Source organism: Periophthalmus magnuspinnatus, chromosome 23 (genome assembly GCF_009829125.3).
Source record: "Periophthalmus magnuspinnatus isolate fPerMag1 chromosome 23, fPerMag1.2.pri, whole genome shotgun sequence".
In the NCBI taxonomy this organism is placed as follows: domain Eukaryota; kingdom Metazoa; phylum Chordata; class Actinopteri; order Gobiiformes; family Gobiidae; genus Periophthalmus; species Periophthalmus magnuspinnatus.
The window spans coordinates 6363688-6385263 of NC_047148.1; the positions used below are offsets into that span (position 1 = coordinate 6363688).

The following is a 21576-nucleotide window of genomic DNA, read 5'->3' on the forward strand; positions in this document are numbered from 1 at the left end:
TGTTTTTTCATTGCCTGTTAGTGTCATGCCTCCCATCTTCTCTGATCCCCTTGTTCCTCCATTTTCTCTTCCTCGCACTTTGTTTACCTCAATTACCAGCTTTTCTGTAATTTCTGTCACCCAAGTTTGCATCTTTCCTCTAAACCCATCTGATTTGGTGCAACTCTGTGATCTTTAACTTCTAATCTATGTCATCTTCCCAGCTCATATACTCTGGCTCATTCTGGCTCATCTCCACACTTCACTGTAACGCTTCCTCTTACCTAGTTTCTGCAGCTGCTGTACTTTCATCTCATCTGCGTTTATTTGTTGTTTTTTTGTGTCTTGTCAAACAAATTATAGAAGTGTTTTTTTTTTTTTTTGTATGCTGCTCCTGCTCTGATGTGTTCTGTGCAGAGGACGGGCAAAAAAGCCAGACAATAAAGAGAATATGAATGTTGTTTAGAGGCAATTAGAACAAGATTCTTTCATACAGGCTCCTCAAATGGAACGGACGCGATCCCCATCCCTTTAAATAAGAGTGAGCAGACTTATGAAAAACAAGCCATTTACAAAGCACTTTAAAACACTCCGCAGATTATAATACAAGATTATTATGTTCAGAAAATGCCTGCAAACATGGAGTAAAACATGAACTAATAGTCGACTAATTGAGTTTACACTTTAGCAAGGAGGTGGTTAGTGTTAGTGTTGTTAATGAATGATTTATTTCCAGTGGTGGAAGAAGTACTTAATTTTGTTGCTTAAGTAAAAGTACAAATACTGGAGCAAACTGAAAGTATCACATGAGAAAAGTCTGCTTGAGTAAAAGTATCAAAATGAACTTAATGAGTAAAAAGTGTTTTGCGCAGATTTTGAGTTCTAATAAAACTTCAAATGTAGTGGTTTTGATAAAGATTCATTCATTCAATAGAAACAACTCAACTGATGAATTTGTATATTGTTGTTTGCTCGAACTATGAATGTGTTAGAATAATTTAGAGAATACTTTTACTTTTCAGTCGAGTTAAAAATATAGTGGAGTAGAAAGTCCAGATACCTGCTCTCAAATTTATTGAAGTAAAAGTAAAAAGTATCCAGTATCCAAAATCTACTTAATTCTATACTTAAGAACAGTACTTTACTTTTACTTTGTTACGTTCCACCACTGCTTTTACTATTATTTATTCTATATTATTACAATATTTATCTGTTTTTGTAAGTGCTTATTGTTCAGTTATAATGGCTTTTGCATTCCATGTTCCAAGAGGTTAGGGTTAGGAGGAAATGTAATAATCTTGAAAATATACAAAAAATATACAATAAATAAATAAATAAATAAAATAAAATAAAATAAAATAAAATAAAATAAAATAAAATAAAATAAAATAAAATAAAATAAAATAAAATAAAATAAAATAAAATAAAATAAAATAAAATAAAATAAAATAAAAGGCTACTTGATACTTACGTGATACTTACTGAATATTTTTTGCTCCGTTATCTCTATTTTTTTTTTTGCTTCTAATTAACAAAACTGAGTACTTTTCCACCACTGCCTGACTCTATACTGCCCTGTAAGTGTCTCCTTATCATTTACTCTGCTGATTAACAATTTGATTATGTAATTAATTTGTCTTGATAAATGTTTTTTTTTTTTTCAATTTTCAGCAATCCTATGTATTTAACGCGCATTCACAAACGTCATATCAAAATTATGAACTAAACCTAAAATACAACCTGGATTAGATGGAACTAAACCAGGACTAACGCAGGACCAAAACAAGTCTACATCAGGACTAAACTGGGCTCAAAACAGGACCGAACCAGGACAAGTGTGCATGCATTCATAGTCTATCTCCCCATCCAGAGCTCAAAACGATTGCCCCTTCAGTACATATCATGCGGTGGTACTCCTTTAAATTGTCTTCCCTGCACAGCTAAGAAATGTTGATAGTACTCTTACTAAGATTGATACAACTTCATTGCAGCTAATTAATGTATGCACAAATGTCATGGGAACTAAGTGCTTGGGGAGACATCTAGCCACATTATTTTACATTATTCTACAGGAAATACCGAGGTTAAGGTGACCAAAGTACTGTAGAAAGTCTAAATTATGCATAAGACCTTTAACGAAATATTCAAATTGGATTTCAACCTATACTTTTTGGAGATATAATTTTAACTACTGCATTCTTGTGGGATATTGTGAGTAGGAATTATGCCTTTTACTGATTTTCTAATAATTCATACTGGGTCTGCATTAGTCATATGCCATAGTGCAAAGGTCAGATTCAGATGTATAATTTAACATATGGGAGGAGTACTTACAATGTAAGATGAATGCATAGGCCGCAGTGCTGCTTCAAAGTAAATGAATCTAGAACATCTGGGAAAGGTCACAAAATGAGAACAGACAGAACATGGGACTTTGTCTGTAGTCTGAACAATGGTAGGGTCCTATAGATGATCTGGTTTACTTTTAAAACAGCTCACATACACACACAAGGTTTATCTTTGAGTCAAGCTGGAGAGAAAATTGTGAATAGTGCATAGGTTTCCGTGTATGTGCATATTTGGTTTTGATTTTATGCATCAATAATTTCTACTGTTAATGAGATATGATACATGTGAGTCTCACCAAAATAGCAGTCTCTTTATGGGCTAGATTTGAGTAGTTAAGTCCAAATGTAAAGGTGCACTACATAACTTTTCTTGTCTCCATTGAGATGTTATTGCATTGCCTGGAATGTTCCACGGTATTAAATGTATTTATAGCTACCATTTATTTAAGAACAGGTGTTTTATTGCATTTTTCTTGAGAAACATGCATTTTTCTTTACTGTGAGCGAACTCTCCTCTCCACAGATCTGATCCATGGCCTGGTAGGATCATTTTTTTTTGTCCTGGGTGGCGCAGGCAGACCCTCCACCAGAGATATGCTGTGCACATTTAAGTCAAGTCTTTATTTTGACCTGTCTAGTCTTTATTTTGACCGAAAGTGCTTTACATGAAGGAATCACTCACCTATTCACACACTTACTCATTCACCAGTGTACACAGCATTCATCTTTGGGAGCTAGAATCGCAACCGATGATGTTCACGTCAAGAGCGGGATTTAAAAAACGCCAACCGTTGGATCAGTGGACAAACACTTTACCAATTAAACTTCTGTCGCACTGTGGAACTTGGTGAAACTATTTGATATGACACCAGTAAGGGTCTGACTGTGTAGGATAATGAGTTTGGGCACCATTTCATCTCATTAAAACAGATTGCTATTATTTCCTCATATTAGTCACATTATACATCAGCCAAAACATTACGCGCAGTATTCTTGCAGCTGTGTCTAAAATCAAAAGCGTACTTAGTTTTTGATATACACCACAGAGACCCCAAATGCAAAAGCAGAGGCGCTCAGATCCAGAGTGCAGTGGCAGATGGAGCAGACAGGGCCCAGAGCAGCGGTAGCGGAGCCGTGGTGGACCCAGGCGTCTTCATCCTGTTAAATGAAGTGTGGTCCCTCAGTGCCTGTCTCCTGCTCATTAGACTCAGAGCACACTGACGGCTGGAGCACTGTCTCAAAGTTTGGACAAGTAAACAAGTCCCCAGGCAGCTCCCGACCAGGGCACAAGACGGATACATCAATTTGGCCTGCTCTCTCGCTGTCCATGTCTGTCCACAAAACGCCACCCTGGATCAGAATTAGCAGATGGACTTGGAGAATTATGATCAAGTTCTCCTCATTACTTCTTTAAACTCTTTAGTCTAGTGTTATATATTGTATTGATTACTATTTTTCCAATATAGAAAACAAATATCATCCTAGTGCAGAATTTGGGGTCAGTGGGTTTTCTGCTCAGTGGACTTCCCAACACCACCTGTTCCTAATAGTCTAACATGGGACTGGCACAGAAAGAGCAGTGGCTTTTGAAACTATAATAACATAGTAACTTCTCTACATTGCGCCACTCCTGGACAAATGAGGGATTACATATTCTCAATTTTAACTATGATATCTATGATTATCCAAAATATTTGACTTGGAGCCGATAGGTCTATTTTTGCCATTTACACTAGCCAAAAATCAATCAACAGACACATTCACTTTCCCAGTGTATTCAAGAAAATGTAAATTGTGATTTATTAAAGGTCCTATATTATGCAAAACTGCCTCTTGTGAGCTTTAAGCCAGGTTATAATGCTGCTTCTTCCTCAAAAACGTACCTGGAGTTGTGTTTTGTTTCATTCACACATGTTTGAGTAACCCTTTATTATTAGTCTGTCTACATCTCCAAAGCTCAAAATGCTTCATCCCACCTTGTGATGTCATGGAGTGGTAGAGATGGGCAATTTCATGGCTGAAATGATTCAAATGATTCTAGTGTATGGAGTATTAAAAACACAGTAAACACTTTCTGTATTACCACATGGCATCATGCATAATATGGGCCCTTTAATATGTGCTTACCCATGTCTGAAGGGAGCCGTAAGCAGCACTGTATGGTCCGGTGTACTGTTATGTCAATTTTAGTCTGTTTTCTGTGATTAAGGGTTTGTGTGTGTGTGTGTGTACGGAAGGGTAGTTATCGCATGGTGTGGACCAAACACTGTACACACACTGAAATCATGGGGCCCTGCCTTCCGTATGGGGACAGTCATATCCCCGTATCACACATCTGTTTATGAGATGAATCACTTGATTTAATGTTCGGTTACAATAGGTTAGGGTTTAGGTTAGGTAAGTAGTGACTGTGGTCAATTAAGGTTAGGAGCAGTTTTCAGGAAATTAATGTAAGTCAATGTTATGTCCCTAAGAAGCATGGAAACCCAACATGTGTGCATCCGTGCGTGTGTGTGTTTGTGTGTAATGCGGTGGGGTTAATTAGCCTCCACACAGTGCCATCTATCAGCCTAATGTTGAAAGGCCTGGCCCGACAGCTCCATTAGCACCAAACACACATGGGCCCTCTGGACTTCATTCAGACACTTTAACTCACACTGACACACACACATGAGCAGTTTTACTATTGATCATAAAAGTCTGCATCACTGTTAGCACCCCACCATAGCCCCAATACAGCCCAGCGGTCAAACAGTCACACATTAGGAGCAGTTGGTTAAATTCAGTTTGAAAAAGGGTGACGCATCAAATGTTTCATAGTGATTTGGGACTATAGAAAGTTTTACTGAAGCAGAACATTTCCAGCAGTTGATGAATTTTTAGTTCTCAAAATGCATGTTATATTATATGTTTTGTTTAGATGAAATTGTAACCATTTGAAACAAAAAATATGAATAATATGTTTTTTTTGATAGAGCAGAAAAAGAAGGGTTTCCATCAAAATCACAAAATTGTAAATTGCTCTTAATTCCCTGCTTTTCTCTTAGCATAGCATAGATTAACAAATATTTCAGTAAACAATTCATTAAAAAAGATCAAATATGTGGCTGCAACCATTACAACCACAACTTTACTATAAAGCAGGGGTGTCCAAACTTTTCTCATTAAAGACCACATATAAAAATACAGACAAGGGCCGCATTTAGCCCCTGGGCCACAGTTTGGGCATGCCTGCTTTAAAGTAGTGTTGTCCCGAATTGACCCGATCCTCAATACTGATACTGACACCACGATGATAATAAAAAAAGGCTTTTTTATTTAAACAATAGAATGTCATTTTCAACAGGAAATCATATGCTTATACTCATATACTTCTATATTACCATGTGACCTTATGACTGTGTAATCCCTCAGTCATACAGGTAGGTTCCATAGTGGTCCATAGTGGTACTTTTATATATACTGATACATTTCATATTTTCAATACTTTAAACAAGTCCAGTTTCGATAATAGTCTTAATACCAACTAGGATGAGATTTTTGACACTTTTGACTATCCTACTTTAAATAGATAAATACATAGATAGAGAGATATACAGACAGACAAACTTTAAAGAGCCCAAATTACACTATTTTCTGCTCTATGTTATAATTTTGTTTCCTCATTAAAATCGCACCTGGAGTTTTGTTTTGTTTCACGCATGTTTAACACAATAATCCTGCATATTTAGGCCAAGTTCTTCTTTCAAACAGAAAACACTTATAATACAGGAAGTGCTCTACTGTGTTTTTAAACCCCATACACCTTCACTAAAGTCATTTGGATGATTTTAGCCCGGGAATTGCCCATTTCAACTAAACAGATGTTGAAAACTACCACTACATGACTTCAGAAGGTGGAACAGAGCATTTTGAGCTGAAGATGTAGACAGACTAATAATAAAGAATTTCTCAAACATGTGTGAATGAAACAAAAAACTACTCCGGGTATGTTTTTGATGAAGGAACAGCATTGTAACATGCCTTAAAGCTCATAAGAATATGTGTAATATAGGACATTTACTATTAACAAGTCATCAACTAACCATGATGCGATTGCTGCATTCCAAGCTTGAAGATATAACGAGAGGTACCTGCATTTCTATGTCTTAACCAGAAACCTTTATTCTGCCCTAAATACCCTCCGTTTCTTTGAGGCCTTCACAGTGGCATTTCAAAAGGTCACATGCAGTGGCTTCCAGGTTTCTACTACTCGAAAACTGTTACCAACTTTCCTTACACAGTCTGAAACATTCACTAACTCTTGTCTTTTAGATGTCTTTGTATTTGTATAGTGCCTGTATATAAATGAGAGATCCTTAGCTGCAGAGACTCTGGGATCATTATGTTGGCTGGCTCTCCTCTGCTCCGTGGGGTACAGTCTGATTTATAGTGACAAATGAACACACTCCAAGATTAGCCATTAGCACAAATAAGCCTGAGCTCATTGTCTACATATGATTTAGTTATTTGATATTATTCTTATTATTATTTTCCCACAATGCAATGTTGTTTATCTCCCAGCATGCATTGATTGCTATAGGAGAGTAAACATTTTTATTTGCGCTCTTCAATAAACTTTGCTTCAAGGAGAATGAGGTTCAATTAAGGATTAATCTGTTGCTTTTATGACATCAAAGAATGAATGCAGTGTTGTTATAATCAATGGTGTAATAAAAGTAATATAGTGTCTGTCTGAGGATAGGAAATGACTGTCCTCTAGCAATTGTGTTATTGATAATATACTGTTAATAGAACTGCTTATGCTACAGTTTTCATTTGAAACTGCATATGGATTAAAGGTTCTATATTACGCAAAATTGACTCTTGGGAGATTTAAGAAGTTATAATGCTGTTACCGCCTCAAAAACAAACCTGGAGTTGTGTTTTGTTTGAGCAATCTGTCTGTCGACATCTCCAAATCTCAAAATGCTTCATTCCACCTTGTGATGTCATGGAGTGGTAGTTTTCATATTAACAGCTACCTCTTACATTTAGAAAAGATTGGAAATTCCAGAGCTGAAACCATCCAAATGATTATAATGAAGGGGTATGCAGTTTAAAAACACAGTAGAGCACTTCTTGTATCACCACATGACATCACAAGGTGGAACAGTGATTGTTTTCAGTTTGAGAGAATAACACCGACTAAATATGTGGTTTGTGTGTTAAACATGTGTGAACGTAACAAAACACAAGTCCAGGTATGTTTGTGATGAGGAAATAATATTACACCATAGATAAAGAAAATAGTGTTGATTGTTGATTTATAGCTAAAGGTGCACGTAACTTTTATGGTGGTGCACCTGATTGTTTCCATGGAGACGTTATGAAAAGATGAGATATCTTACCCTCCACCAGAAATGTTCCATAGTGCTCCTTTAGAAAAGTGATATTTGTAAATGTTAGAGCTACATGTTAAAACAGCGATAAAATCTTTACGTGATTTATATACTGTATCTTGAATCAATGCAGACTCATTCAGGTGCTCCATACTAATCTAGTTTAACAAAGGCAAATTGAAATACTGAGTAATAACTGAATCTTAAGTTAAGTCATCTTTATGTCACATTTTAATCTAGTTGGAGAAATGCAGAAGTTGCTTTCGCCTCCAGTGGGAACTGTCCATGGTGCTGAAATTTCACACAGCACAAGCAGCATATTGAAGGACATGAAGCTTCGAGTAGGAACAGCAGTCTTTCAAAATTAAATATTTGTGATCATCCACCTGGGTCAGTCTCTAAATGATCCTGGTTCAACATGATTAATGATTAGAAAAACACTGGGTCATTTTAACCTGGAATAAACTCTGTAAGTGACAGGTGACCCAACTATGACTTTCTGACAAATATGGGGGTGACAGTAGTTCAGTTGAGTGTTTGTCCACTTATCTGAAGGTTGGTGATTCGAATTCCACTCTTGACCTTGGTTGAGTGATTAGATCCACTGACCCACAGGTTGACAGTGCGATTCCAGCTCCGACAAATGAGTACTTTTGATGTGTCCTTCGGCAAGACATTTAACCCACCTCACCCCCCAGTGTCTGTGTACACTGGTGTATGAGTGTGTGAATGGGTAAGTGGTTCCTCGATGTAAAGAGCTTTGAGTGCTATATAAAAATGTCACCATTGACCATATAGAGCATCCACATGGAAAATAGTACTGGCTCATGTATTCGCAGTGGAATTTTGTTTAATCCATAATGGTGAAAAAAAATAATCCTTTCCTAACTACTAAAATAGCGCTTTACGTTTGCCAATATTCCAGGCTCAGTTTTCTGCAGTGCAAGCAACAAACACATTACCCACTGATGACTCGTGAGCACAAGAAAAAGTGTTTTAAGTGCTAATTGAAAACTTCACATTCAACAACACACACACAGTATTCCTCCTCTTTATCCCCCTTTCAACACACACGCGCGTACACATATTCATTAGAGCAAATGGAATTAAGGGGATTGGGCACATAATCTGCCTTCCTTGCTATGTGAGAGAGCAGAGCCTGTAATTTCCCGCCTCAAACTACAAACTCAGGCTCTGTGTAAGAAGATAAATCATGATTTCAAATGTTGTGGTAGTGTTTATAAATTAAATAAAAAATAAATAAAAATGAAAAAAGTACAAGGATAAAATAATGATGGACTATGGGACTACTACAGCAGGACAACAACGCCATCTGCAGACTGACTTCTTCAGGACAGTATCCCAGGTGTGTGAGAGTAAAAAATCCCCCTCATCCCGGTTTATAGTCCTGTGTCAGTGCAGCCACTAGTTTAAATCAGCTAACATCACAGCAACTTCACGTGACCACTCTGAGGAAGACCGCACGTGAGCAGTCCAAACTACCAGGTATGAAAACAAACTAAACCTTGGTCTAAAAAAAAAAAAAAAAAAAAAAAAAAAATCTAATAAAATAAAAACAAAAGACCAGATGAACATTATTAAACATGGCTGGAGGAATGACTCATAACAGTTGTATTTATGTTAATTGTCTGATTATTTTTGTTTTTTGACTCTTTAAATTGATGCCAACAAAATGACAAGGCATCAGCAATAAATAAATAAATAAGCAAATGTACCATAAACTGGAGTCACTATAGCAACTGGCTACATGTGAATGATTTACAACACAGCTTCTTCTCCTAAATGCCACATGCTATTACGCTAGCACGGTTCAGCGGTTCTTATGTGTTCAGGACAAGTAAAGGGCACAACTTGTATCACTTAAAAAGAGATTCTCCACCTATCAGACTGGATATTATGGCCACTGTGTAATCTTAGTGGAGAAAATGATATGTGTTGTCTTATACAGCCTGTCTAGAATAAATGACTGATTCTACCTTGATCTGTATCTTCAGTTATGTGCAAGCCCAGAACACATTTGGAATAGCTTTATGATCTAATTTTGCAGTCTAGTCTTTGCAGTTTGGCCTTTGTCAAACTGAAATATTTAAGAAAAAGGGGTGACAGTAGCTCCGGTAGTAGAGTATTTGTCCACCTGATCTGAAGGTTGTTGGTTCAAATCCTGCTCTGAACATTAACATAAATGGTCAAGCGATGAGATTCCAGATCCCACAGATGATTGCTGTCATTGTGTCCTTGGGCAAGACACTTAACCCACCTCACCATTAGTGCCTGTGTACATAAGTGTATGAATGTGTGTGAATGTGTGAGTGGTTCCTTGATGTAAAGCAGTTTGAGCACGTTGAAGTTGGAAAAGTGCTGTATAAAAATGTTAATAGAGTCCACATTATAAATTGAATATTATATAAAAGGGCAGAACATTTCATTATGTCATCACAAATTGTCATATTGATTACATTATCTTTTAGCTTTTGCTACTACTTCAACTGCCAAGAATCTCACAAGTTCTATTACCACTACATCTGCAGCTAATATTAGGAATTATGGCTCTTGCACTACTACTAACCTACTTTCCTCCTCTCTACTCAACGTATCTGTAGTCACTCATCGCTCATGGCACATGAATGATTCACAACACAGTCTCGCGCTCTCAAATGCCACATGCCATTCGACCAGCACAGTCTGCCTCTCATGCATTTAGTCCTGGAGATGCTATACCACTGAAATACTCATTTTTAGAAAGAGCTGACCATACAATGGACCTAAAGAACACATGGAAAAATGTGCATGTACTTTTTTGAACTTTTAACAAGGTTGTGTTGTTGTCCCTTCATCAAAAACGTACCTAGAGTTGCAATTTGCTTCCTTCACTCTTGATTCATTAATCCCTTAATACAAAATTGTCATCTCTGAGCTTCAAAAATGCTCTTGTCACACTTTGCCTGGATTGTTGCATCCCAGGTAAAAATCCAGACTTCTCCATGCAGTTTTTAAGCCCATGACCTATTTCCGGACTTGTTCTATTGTGAAGCACAACACTTTTCACAAGGTGACTATTTAAGATAGACACTGCAGGTGACTAGGAAGTATTCAACCTTCAAATAATAAAATAAAATAAAATAAAATAAAATAAAATAAAATAAAATAAAATAAAATAAAATAAAATAAAATAAAATAAAATAAAATAAAATAAAATAAAATAAAATAAAATAAAATAAAATAAAATAAAATAAAATAAAATAAAATAAAATAAAATAAAATAAAATAAAATAAAATAAAATAAAATAAATACATTACAAAATCTGTGGTTTACTCACATAAATGTAAGAAAAAAATATATCACAAGTTTTCATCATGTAATGTTTTTTTTAAAAAAAAAAAAAAAAAAAAAAAAAAAAAAGCATTTTATGTGTGAGAATTGCAAAAACTAACAATTTTTGTGACATTCAAAACAAAAACATAAATAAAATTTCTTGCTTCTTTTTGTTGACATATTAGATACTAAAACATGTACAGAGGGGATTTTGGATATTTTATTTAGTATTTAAGTAAAGTAGATCTGACTGAAAATGTACCTGTTTAATAAAAAAAAAAATAATAATAAAAATAATAATAATAGTTAAAACTTAAAATAAATAAATAAATAAATGAGACTTGGAATTAGGTGTCAAAAAGTCCTTCTGTATGTTTTGTAAAAATCTTGGAAATTTTGGTGTATGTAAGTGCTACCTTATTTATTTATTATTATTTTAATATCTACAGTTCACTATTCAGAAATACTTAGAAATACTGTATGCAGAGTGTATTTACTCCAGTGTATCATAGCATCACATTTGGCATTACATCCAGCTGTAGTTTGCCTGTAGTTTGCAGCAGAATAACAGGAGATCAAAGTGCCGCTGGTCCAGGTGAGGCTTGGCTCCCCATTGTTGCTGTATACAGAATTTTAAACTCTTGATTCTTCCAGTCCCTCTTTGAAATGTATATTGGTCTATTTAAATGCACATAGGGAGCAAAAGGACCAGAGAGCATGAGATACGATTACACATTTACATACCCGCTAAATCAAGCAGAAAAGGTATTCACATGTACTGTTTTACCTTGTGCGTATTTTGCTTCCATATGAATAATACATCCAAGATTTTAAAGGTGACGTTGTTTTCCTGTGGCAGATCAGATGCTGTACAAGGCGGTAGTAAACAGGAACTTTTTCGAATTCTCAGCACTTGACTTTGTAAATAGATTTTGCATGAAAATACAATTCTAGGAGCAACACTCTTATTTTTGTGTGCTTGCAGAATAATGTTTGACATTGGTTTTTAGCTTTAAATCCAGTTTTGACATTGTTTAGGCAGCTTGTCAGGCGCAGTAGGGGTTATCTTAGTGTGCAGGTTATTGGTTGAAAAGTGCATTAGTTGAAGAAACACCTAACCTACTTGAGGAAAATCTATGTAGTGATGGGAAGTCTAAGAATCAAACCAAGACCTTCTTTTCATGAGGCAAAAGCTACTGCACCATCATGTCATTGATGTATAGGTACAAAATTGTAAAAAAAATAAAAATAAAAATAAAAAATCATGAGCTGCAGTAAATAAATAGCAGAATGAAACACTTAAGTACTTTCTTTGGATCTGAAATGAGTCTAGCAAAAAAAAAAAAAAAAAAAAAAAAAAAGTTGTGTAAAGAAAACACAAATAAATACTAACCCCCAAAAAATGTTGTTCCAACTTTTATATATTGAACGATAAGTCGGCCTATTTATGTTCTGTCTTGGTTAAAGTTGTTTGTTTTGTTATAAACTGTTTCCAGGCCTTCACAATATCTTATATCTAGAGACATCGCAATATCTAGAATGTCTTCTGCCAACAACCAAATATTGCGTTTCTGGAGAGAAAACAAAACAATAAACAAATCCGTAGTTTCATATTTTACAAACATGTTCTGAAATACATTGTGTTAGTTTTGCAGTTCATATTTCAATCTTCTCTCACATATTACCTCTCCTGACTGTCTTTAAAGAGAGGCACTATGCAAAATTTACTTTTTTGAGCTTTCTACCATGTTATAATGTTCCCTCATCAAAAACATGTCTGATGAGGTTTTAGATGCTATCCGTGGGTGTTTGAGTAATTTAGCGATCTCTTCTGGGCCCTATTTGAAACCTCCTTATGGTTACCTGTAAGATTTTGTCCAATGCTCAACTCAAAAGCTGTCACCCATGCTTCCACACGACACTTCTCCATTTATACAAAAGCATGATACAAAACAATACACTTCAACTTCACAAACCTGATGCAATGTGCAATGTGTTTCATTAGTGGGATGTGCGCTGATTTTAATGCGATGTGCGGTGATAGCATTCTGAAGGGGTAGTGACTTAGCACATAGAGCAAAGGGAGCATTTAGCATTTTCAAAACAATAAGGTAATGTGGTGATCTACATATGTTATGTGTGTTATGGCCTTCTTTAACCTAAATCTTTACTTTTGTTTTTGTATTGTTATGGATCTCTTCAACCCAACCTTTGTAATACCATCTGTTGTTATGTACGGGAAGATGCGTCCAGCAGCCTCGAACCACTTGGACTAGTATTAACTGGCACAATTGTTTTGATGGTATATATACACTGTATATAAGTTCATTTGTCAGCTGAGGACAAGACAACACTATTAAGGACAACAGCTCTTTGACAATTGTGCACAATTGTTTCAATAAACCAGAGATGTCTTCTCTGTTGATTTTATATTTTTAAGGTTTTTAACTATTAGAAAATCCACAGCATGTGTTAGCAGTTGATGCCCCATAGAAGTAAAATACCCAGTCTTTAATACTGTGAACATCTGAATCACATTTTTAAAAGACAAAAAAGCAAAAAAGCAAAAAATAAAAAAAATAAAATAAAATCCAAAAAACAACAAACAAATCTGAACACTTATTAGAGAATTTGCAATTAGATTACCCAAAATAATGCAGCCCTACTTGTTTTATTTCCACATTTTGCCACATCCAGTTTAATTAACTCACTAATTTGATACTAGAAAATTACCAGTGAAACTCAAGTCATTCAGATTCAAATGGGGTTGCCGGCTAATTAGTGTTCTTTTGGACGCTGTCACCCAATGGCAACAAATGAGCTCATTGGTCAGTCATTTCTCACTGCCCACTCCTCAGGTAACAATAGATTAACAGGACATCCAATCAATTACCTGTACGCGCCATCTCCTCCAGCCAAAACAAAACTTAAAATTCAGCTCCCGCACCTGCTCTCCGCCATTGCTTCGGGAGTGAGTCGGAATCTCGAAAACCCCAGAGAAGGATTCCTGACCTTTTTAAAATGGCAGCGACAAGTGTTAGACGTGGGATGCCGGTGACTTGAGCTGACACTCGGAGGGGATAAAGACAGTGAGCGATGGCCTTTACAAATATTCACGTCACAATAGGAGCAATGTGGAAGCAACACTGTCCATCTTAAACTCTCCGAAGAGCTTCAATTTGCTTCATTCAGCATTTCTGTGCAGTAGTGTGTGTGTGTGTGTGTGTGTATGAGAGTGGCAGCTGACAGCGACGGGTATGTTTTGGTTTGGATCGCCAGTTATTCGCTGAATGCCAATGAGCAGCTGTCCGATGCTGTTGTGTATGTGTGTCTGTGCGTGTGTGTTGGCAACTGCAAGGTCTTCCCTCGATGTCCCGTTCTCTCAGCGGAAAAATCAATCTGGCTGACACCGCGGCCCTGTTACGCTAAGCTAACGTCGGTCGTACCTGTGCCTTGGTGTCCTCTGTCAATTGTAAAGCATTGTCTAAACAGGGCTGTATCTGTACTGTGTCCACCTGGCTATTCACCTGTCCATGTGGTCTGGTGTAGTGTTAAAGGTGCACTGTGGAGTTTTTCTGGTGAGAGTCTGCTACCTGCTTGTCTCCATGAAGGTGTTATTGCTTGAAATACCTTGAAAAACATAATTAAAAAGAGAGGTAGAACTTTGCAAATTGTAGTACAGGTGCTCTTTGAGGGTTAAATTCAAATCTTAGCAAAATGTGCCCCAAATGTGCCCTGCCTTATGCAATAAAGAAATTTTAATATAATCAGAATATAATCAGTTGGCCTCTCGGGTTAGCATCATGCCCATTTTTACATTATTAAGTAACTAAGTAAGGACCACATTTTGCTAAGACCTTGAAAAACACCATTTCTAAAGCCCAACACACAGTAAATTTTAGCTTTAAATCTTTGAGTCTTACAATTTTTAAACGTGCAACAAAAAGCGCACACTATAGACATGGGGAGAATCGTATGACAATTTAAATTTCACGATAACCCGAGCACAAAGACTGAAGCGACATATGGCAGCGAAGAGACCACACACCACAAGCTAAAAGTTGTGAGCTATCAAAACTGTAGCTATGTTCCAAAGATCAGAGCATTGCACTTCTACTTTAAATGCAAGTCAAAACTGTGTTATTATTATTTGTGAAATATGGTGCAGTATAGTTCAAATAGATTTTTAATGCACAGAAGGCTGGTGAAAAACTCCACAGAAAATAAAAGCATGTTTATTGTATCAGCAGCTCCAGCCTGATCTGAGCTGCATGGATTTATAAACAGAACAGAACCACATGAAGAGCTACTCTAGCCTTCTCACTTTTTAAAGAATGCTTCAAACTGGATTAACAGGGCTGTTTTGTGAATTGGGTGTCATTATTTGCGGAGGGCCAATTCTAATGGATAATATGGATGTGAATGCTGCAATTTAACTTCACAAGAAGTGAATAATAAAGTCACCAAATAATCTTTGCTATTTTCTGAGTTTGTATTTTGCTCCTCTATGTCCAGAGGCACAGCCAATAAAACAGAGTATCTTCTTCTGATACTCTGTTTTATTGGCTGTGCTGTAGTGCTGATGTTTTGTGGTTACAATATGAATGAGCAGCTTAGAATCGCACACACCACACACCAGAAGCACAGCACATTAAAAATCACACATGAAGATCCAAATTCGGGTCACGCCTCCTCGAAGTCGGGAAAAAGCAAATCAGGTCATAGATTGGGCAAATTATCCTGTAGTGTGTGGGGGACTTAACTATGAGCAGTGTCGCCTCTCCACAGATCTGACCTGAAGCTGGGACTGATGGTGTCACCTGCTCATTTTCATGGAGAGGTTTAATGCCATACTGTGTAACATTCTTGACAAATCACCATTTCAGTGGACACAGGCAGCTGGCAGATCATGCACGGTGTACCTTTAATGATGTCATGAGTGGTTCTGAAGTATATAAAAGGTTTAAATGGTGTCAGGTATAGGGAGCTATTGTGTACAGAAAAAAACAAACAAAACAAAAAACAAAAAAACATTGCTGTCCACACATTAGTCCCCTGTACCACAATCTGACATTGTCCTGTCAGCTCTGAAATATTGCATTCACCTTTGCTTATTTTACATTTTTATTTCCACTTCTGTACCAGGCATATCTGAAATATTTTGCTTGCCTCAGATCTTGGCCCCAACAATAACTTTATACTTGTGTGAAGTTGTGTGGCGCGTTGACAGCTCACCTTACATCCCAGAGAATTATTAATCGCTGCATTCCCTTGGGCGGTAAGATGCATTTATATGTGTTTGTGCGCTCGGCAGCCACACTCAGACTCACATACATTTGAATATGCGTTCATTTGAATATGAGTACATGAGATGAATCATCACAGCGTGACTCAACTTTTTTTATTTAGACCTTTTTACCATGCTAATAATTCATGAGATTGAATAGGAAATTAAGCAGGGGAGATTTCACACATTTAAATGCAACAGAAAGACATTTTGAAAAGAGCGGGGTGAAAATACAGCAGTTTAGACGTATTTATCATTTCAATGTTCATTAATATGCATGTGCACCATAGGACTGGCTTCCACTTTTCACCATGACTGTAATTTACCCTTGGCACATGCAATCCCAGTTTTCAGCGTTATGTCCCACTGAGAGGAGGCCCCGGGGAAGACCCAGGAAACGCCGGAGGGCCTATGTCTCTCGGCTGGCCCCGGAACGCCTTGGGGTCCCACCGAAGGAGCCTGGGGTGGGAGAACGTGTCTGGGGTGGGATAAATCTGGGAGTTCCTGCTTAGACTGCTGCTCCCGTAACCCAGCCTCAAAAATGAATGGACGGATGGACATGAAATCCCTAAAAAATAGATTAGAGTTTTTTGGGGGTTTTTTTATAATTCAAATATTTAACAAAGACAAAGCAAAAAATAATATCTATAGATGGGTGCAGACATGCTAATCCAAATACCAGTATGGCTGCTAGACAAAAACTGCCCCATTGCTCATTATTCAGCCTTTTAGTTTAGTTTAGTTTAGTTTATTGGTTTATTTTAACAGGGACCATGCGCAAAACATACTAATCTCACAAAATTCAATTCAATTCAATTCAATTCATTTATTTTTGTAACGCCCAAAATCACAACAACAGTTGTCTCGAAGGGCGTTCATGTTTTGGTTGATGGGGGAAACCGGAGTACCCGGAGGAAACCCATCCAGACACGGGGAGAAACATGAAAAACTCCACACAGAAAGGCCTGGTGACCCGGGGATCGAACCAACCTTCTTGCTGTGAGACATGAGTGATGGCACTCAGTCACCGTGCCGCCAAGACACAAAAAACAAAACAACAGGAAGAATCAGACACAACAAGAAAAATCAGACACAACAGGAAAAATCAGACACAACAGGAAAAATCAGACAACATAAGAAATCGGCCAGGAGACCAGACGAGGAGGAGGAGAGCCGGGCGAGGAGGAGGAGAGCCAGGCAAGGAGGAGGTCCAACTGTCATCGGGGCATCTGAAAGAGATACACTCCACAGGGGGAGTGGGACAGGGGACAACATGTGAATAGCATTGCTGATGAGAAAATAGGGCAAAGTAGAGGATAGTGCTCAGGTTGCCATACTTCCCCCAGCTAGTTACTCCTACTGCAGCTTATCTTATCCCGGGTTTTAATAACCCTAACTCCCTCACTAAGTAACCTGGTCATACGCTATACCGAAGAGGAAGGTTTTAAGCCTGGTCTTAAATACAGAGACTGTGGGGGCCTGTTTAACATCAGCAGGGAGTTGATTCCATAGCACAGGAGCTTGGTAACTGAATGCTCTCCCTCCCACTGTACTTTTGGACACTCTAGGAACCACTAATAGTCCTGCATTCTGAGAGCGGAGTGCTCTGTTTGGCTGGTACGGGACAATAGCATCTTGCAGATAGGATGGGGCCATACCGTTTAGGGCTTTGTATGTCAGGAGGAGGACTTTGAATTTGATTCTAAGCTCGACAGGAAGCCAGTGCAGATATTTTAGTACAGGACTGATGTGGTCTCTTCTTTTAGTTCCTGTTAGGACTCTGGCCGCTGCATTTTGGACCAACTGGAGGCTCCTTATAGTACTTTTGGGGCAGGCGGCAAGCAGGGAATTACAGTAATCAAGTCTGGAAGTAACAAATGCATGGATGAGTTTTTCAGCATCGTTTTTAGGTAAAATATTTCTAATTTTAGTTATATTTCGCAGGTGAAAGTATGCGGTTTTACAAGCTAGGTTTATATGGGCTGTGAATGAGAGATTTTGATCAAATAGGACTCCAAGATTTTTTACAGTAGGGCTAGAAGCTATATTCACATTGTCGAGTGAGAATATCTGGTCTGACAGAGAATCTCTTTGACCTTTGGGACCAACGACAATGACCTCTGTTTTTTCAGGATTTAAGAGCAGGTAATTCAAGGTCATCCAGGTTTTGATGTCCTTCACACAGGCACTGAGTTTATCTATTTGATCAGTCTGATTTGGTTTCATTGATAAGTACAGCTGAGTGTCATCAGCGTAGCAGTGAAAATTAATGCCATGTTTTCTGATAATGTTACCCAATGGCAACATATACAGAGTAAATAGGATTGGACCAAGCACAGATCCTTGTGGAACACCACAGGCTACTTTAGAACAGGGAGAGGTGCTCTGGTTTATACTAACAAACTGGTACCTATCTGATAGATAGGATTTAAACCATTTGAGGGCGGTCCCTCTGATTCCAATGTCACATTCTAACCTCTGCAGTAGAATGTTGTGATCAATGGTGTCAAACGCTGCACTGAGGTCCAGTAGGACCAGGACTGAAGCCAGCCCGTTATCAGCAGCTAGTAGTAAATCATTTGTTACTTTAAGCAGTGCAGTCTCTGTGCTGTGGTGAGCTCTGAATCCAGATTGAAATTTTTCAAATATATTATTGTCCTGCAGGTGGCGGCAGAGCTGTTTCACCACAACTCGTTCTAGAATTTTTGAGAGGAAGGGAAGATTAGAGATAGGTCTATAGTTGACTAATTCATCAGGATTTAGGTTAGGTTTTTTCAAAAGGGGTTTAATCACAGCATACTTAAAGGACTGAGGAACGTAGCCATTTTCTAACGACATATTTAATATGTTATGGATGGAATCTATTATTAGGGGGAGGGCTTCTTTGAGGAGTCTGATTGGAATAGGGTCGAGCAAACAGGTTGATGGTTTTGACGACATGATGACTGAGGTAATCTCCACTTCATCAACAGGAGTAAATTTATCTAATATTATTAGAGGGTCCATATGGGATATTGGCATTACAGACTGGATTTGCTCAGAGCTGATTTTTGGAGTAGCTTTGTTAATTTTGTCTCTAATGGTTGTGATTTTGTAATCAAAGAAGTGAAGAAAGTCATCACAACTAATGTTCGAGGGGATAAGAGACTCATTAGCAGTGTGGGAGTTTGTCAGCCTGGCTACAGTGCTGAACAAAAATCTGGGGTTATTTTTGTTTACTTCTATTAGATTTGAATAGTATCTAGTTCGGGCTTTCCGCAGAGCGGCCTTATAAGTGAGCAGGCAGAGCTTCCATGCCTTCAGAGACTGCTCAGAGCGCGAGCGGCGCCAAAGCTTCTCTGTGCGTCTTACATGTTGTTTGAGTGTCCTGAGCTGTAACGTGTACCATGGAGCCGGAGGTCTTGGTTTAATGCTTTTCTGTTTTAGCGGAGCTACAACATCGAGAGCAGATTTTAAGGTGAGCATTGTTCTGTCAACCAATTGATCAGTGACAATTGGATTAAAATTATTGCCATTGTCACATGACATATCTTTCAGTAATGGCTCAATAATTTCTTTAAACTCTGTAACCGATTTATCTGATAATGTTCTTTTCATTATAGTTTTTTTCTGTGGGGCTGGATAGTCTTTTAGTATAAATTGAAAGGTAATTAAGAAATGGTCAGAGAGTATAGGGTTTTGAGGAAGGACAATTAGATCATTAATCTCAATACCATAGGTTAGAACGAGATCTAGAGTGTGATTGTGACAGTGAGTCGGCTTATTCACACTCTGGGTGAAACCGATCCCATCCAGGAGTGCACCAAAAGCATTACTGAGGCAATCACTGCCGTTATCTACATGAATGTTGAAATCTCCGACTATAACAATCCTTTCCCAGTTCAAGACTAAACTTGAGATGAAATCAGAAAACTCTGTCAGGAAGTCGGCATATGGACCAGGAGGTCGATAAATTATTATAAATATAACAGCTTTTTGGTTAAGACATCAGATTACACCAGATTTAGCTAAAACTAGTTTCCATCTGCAGTCCTCACGCTTTATATTTACATTTACCCCCCATCATACACAAACTTAAAACCAAAAATAAACCTTTCTTCTTACTTGTGCTGTTTCAGTTGACAACAGTTACTAAGGTAATAGAATGTCCTCTGCCAACATAAAAAAAAAAAAAATAATAAATTGTCTTTTTCTGTACAAAACAGATAAACATGAAAGACTTCTATAAACATGTTTTTGTTATTTTGCTCCTATTTGCGTAATTGGCCTCGTATTTATATTGTGATTCAGCAATTTTGACATTTGACAAAGGTCCTATATTACACACTATTTACTATTATGAGCTTTACAACATGTTAGAATCTTCTTACTTCCTCAAAAACATGCCCTGAGTTGTGTCATGTTTAAGTAATCCTTAATGTGTTTACATCTCCAAAATTCAACTCCACCTTATGATGTCATGAAGTGATAGTTTTCACATTAACAATTTAGCTACTTGTTTAGTGGAGATTTACAATTCCAAAGCTGAAATTCTAGTGAATGTATGTAGACGAGAGCTTTGCCTTTCGACTCAGCTCCTTCTTTACCACGAAAGACCAATACAGCGATCGCATCACTTCCTGTATTACCACATGACATCACAAGGTGGAACAGAGTATTTTTCATTTGAGAGAAGAACTCGAGCCTAAATATACAGGGTTTGTGTGTTAAACATGTGTGAATGAACCAAAATACTACTCTAGAAAAGTTTTTGATGAGAGAACAATATTAAAACAGATCAGAAAATAGTTTAATATGGACACACACACACCCACACAAACACACACATTTTGTCTCTTGCTGTTGGGTAAACGCAGGCACTTTCTTTATTATAAATCTTCACCCTCACCCATTCCAGCCATATCTTGCCGCCCTGCATTTCTCTGCTCCCATCTGACCCTTCCTCCTCTGTATTCCTCCAGATCCCTCAGATCAGCTACGCCTCCACGGCCCCGGAGCTGAGCGACAACACCCGCTATGACTTCTTCTCTCGCGTGGTGCCTCCGGACTCGTACCAAGCCCAGGCCATGATGGACATCGTCACGGCGATGGAGTGGAACTATGTGTCCACGCTCGCATCCGAGGGCAACTACGGGGAGAGCGGAGTGGAAGCCTTCATCCAGATCTCCAGGGAAACAGGTAGGAACATGTTGCCAAAAATCGAGTACTTACATGTGTTAAAATGACTTCTGGATATTACGATTCATT

At 37.7% G+C, this 21576-nt stretch overlaps 1 protein-coding gene across 2 annotated transcripts in view; it reads left to right on the top strand.

The window, feature by feature from the left end:
* Positions 1-21576, top strand: part of grm8a (glutamate receptor, metabotropic 8a) — a 411383-nt gene that overhangs the window by 154494 nt on the left and 235313 nt on the right. For both annotated transcript variants that reach the window (XM_033990109.2, XM_033990110.2), the window contains exon 3: positions 21291-21507. In XM_033990109.2, the coding sequence (XP_033846000.2) occupies positions 21291-21507 (217 nt within the window). The remainder of the gene's footprint in view (positions 1-21290; positions 21508-21576) is intronic.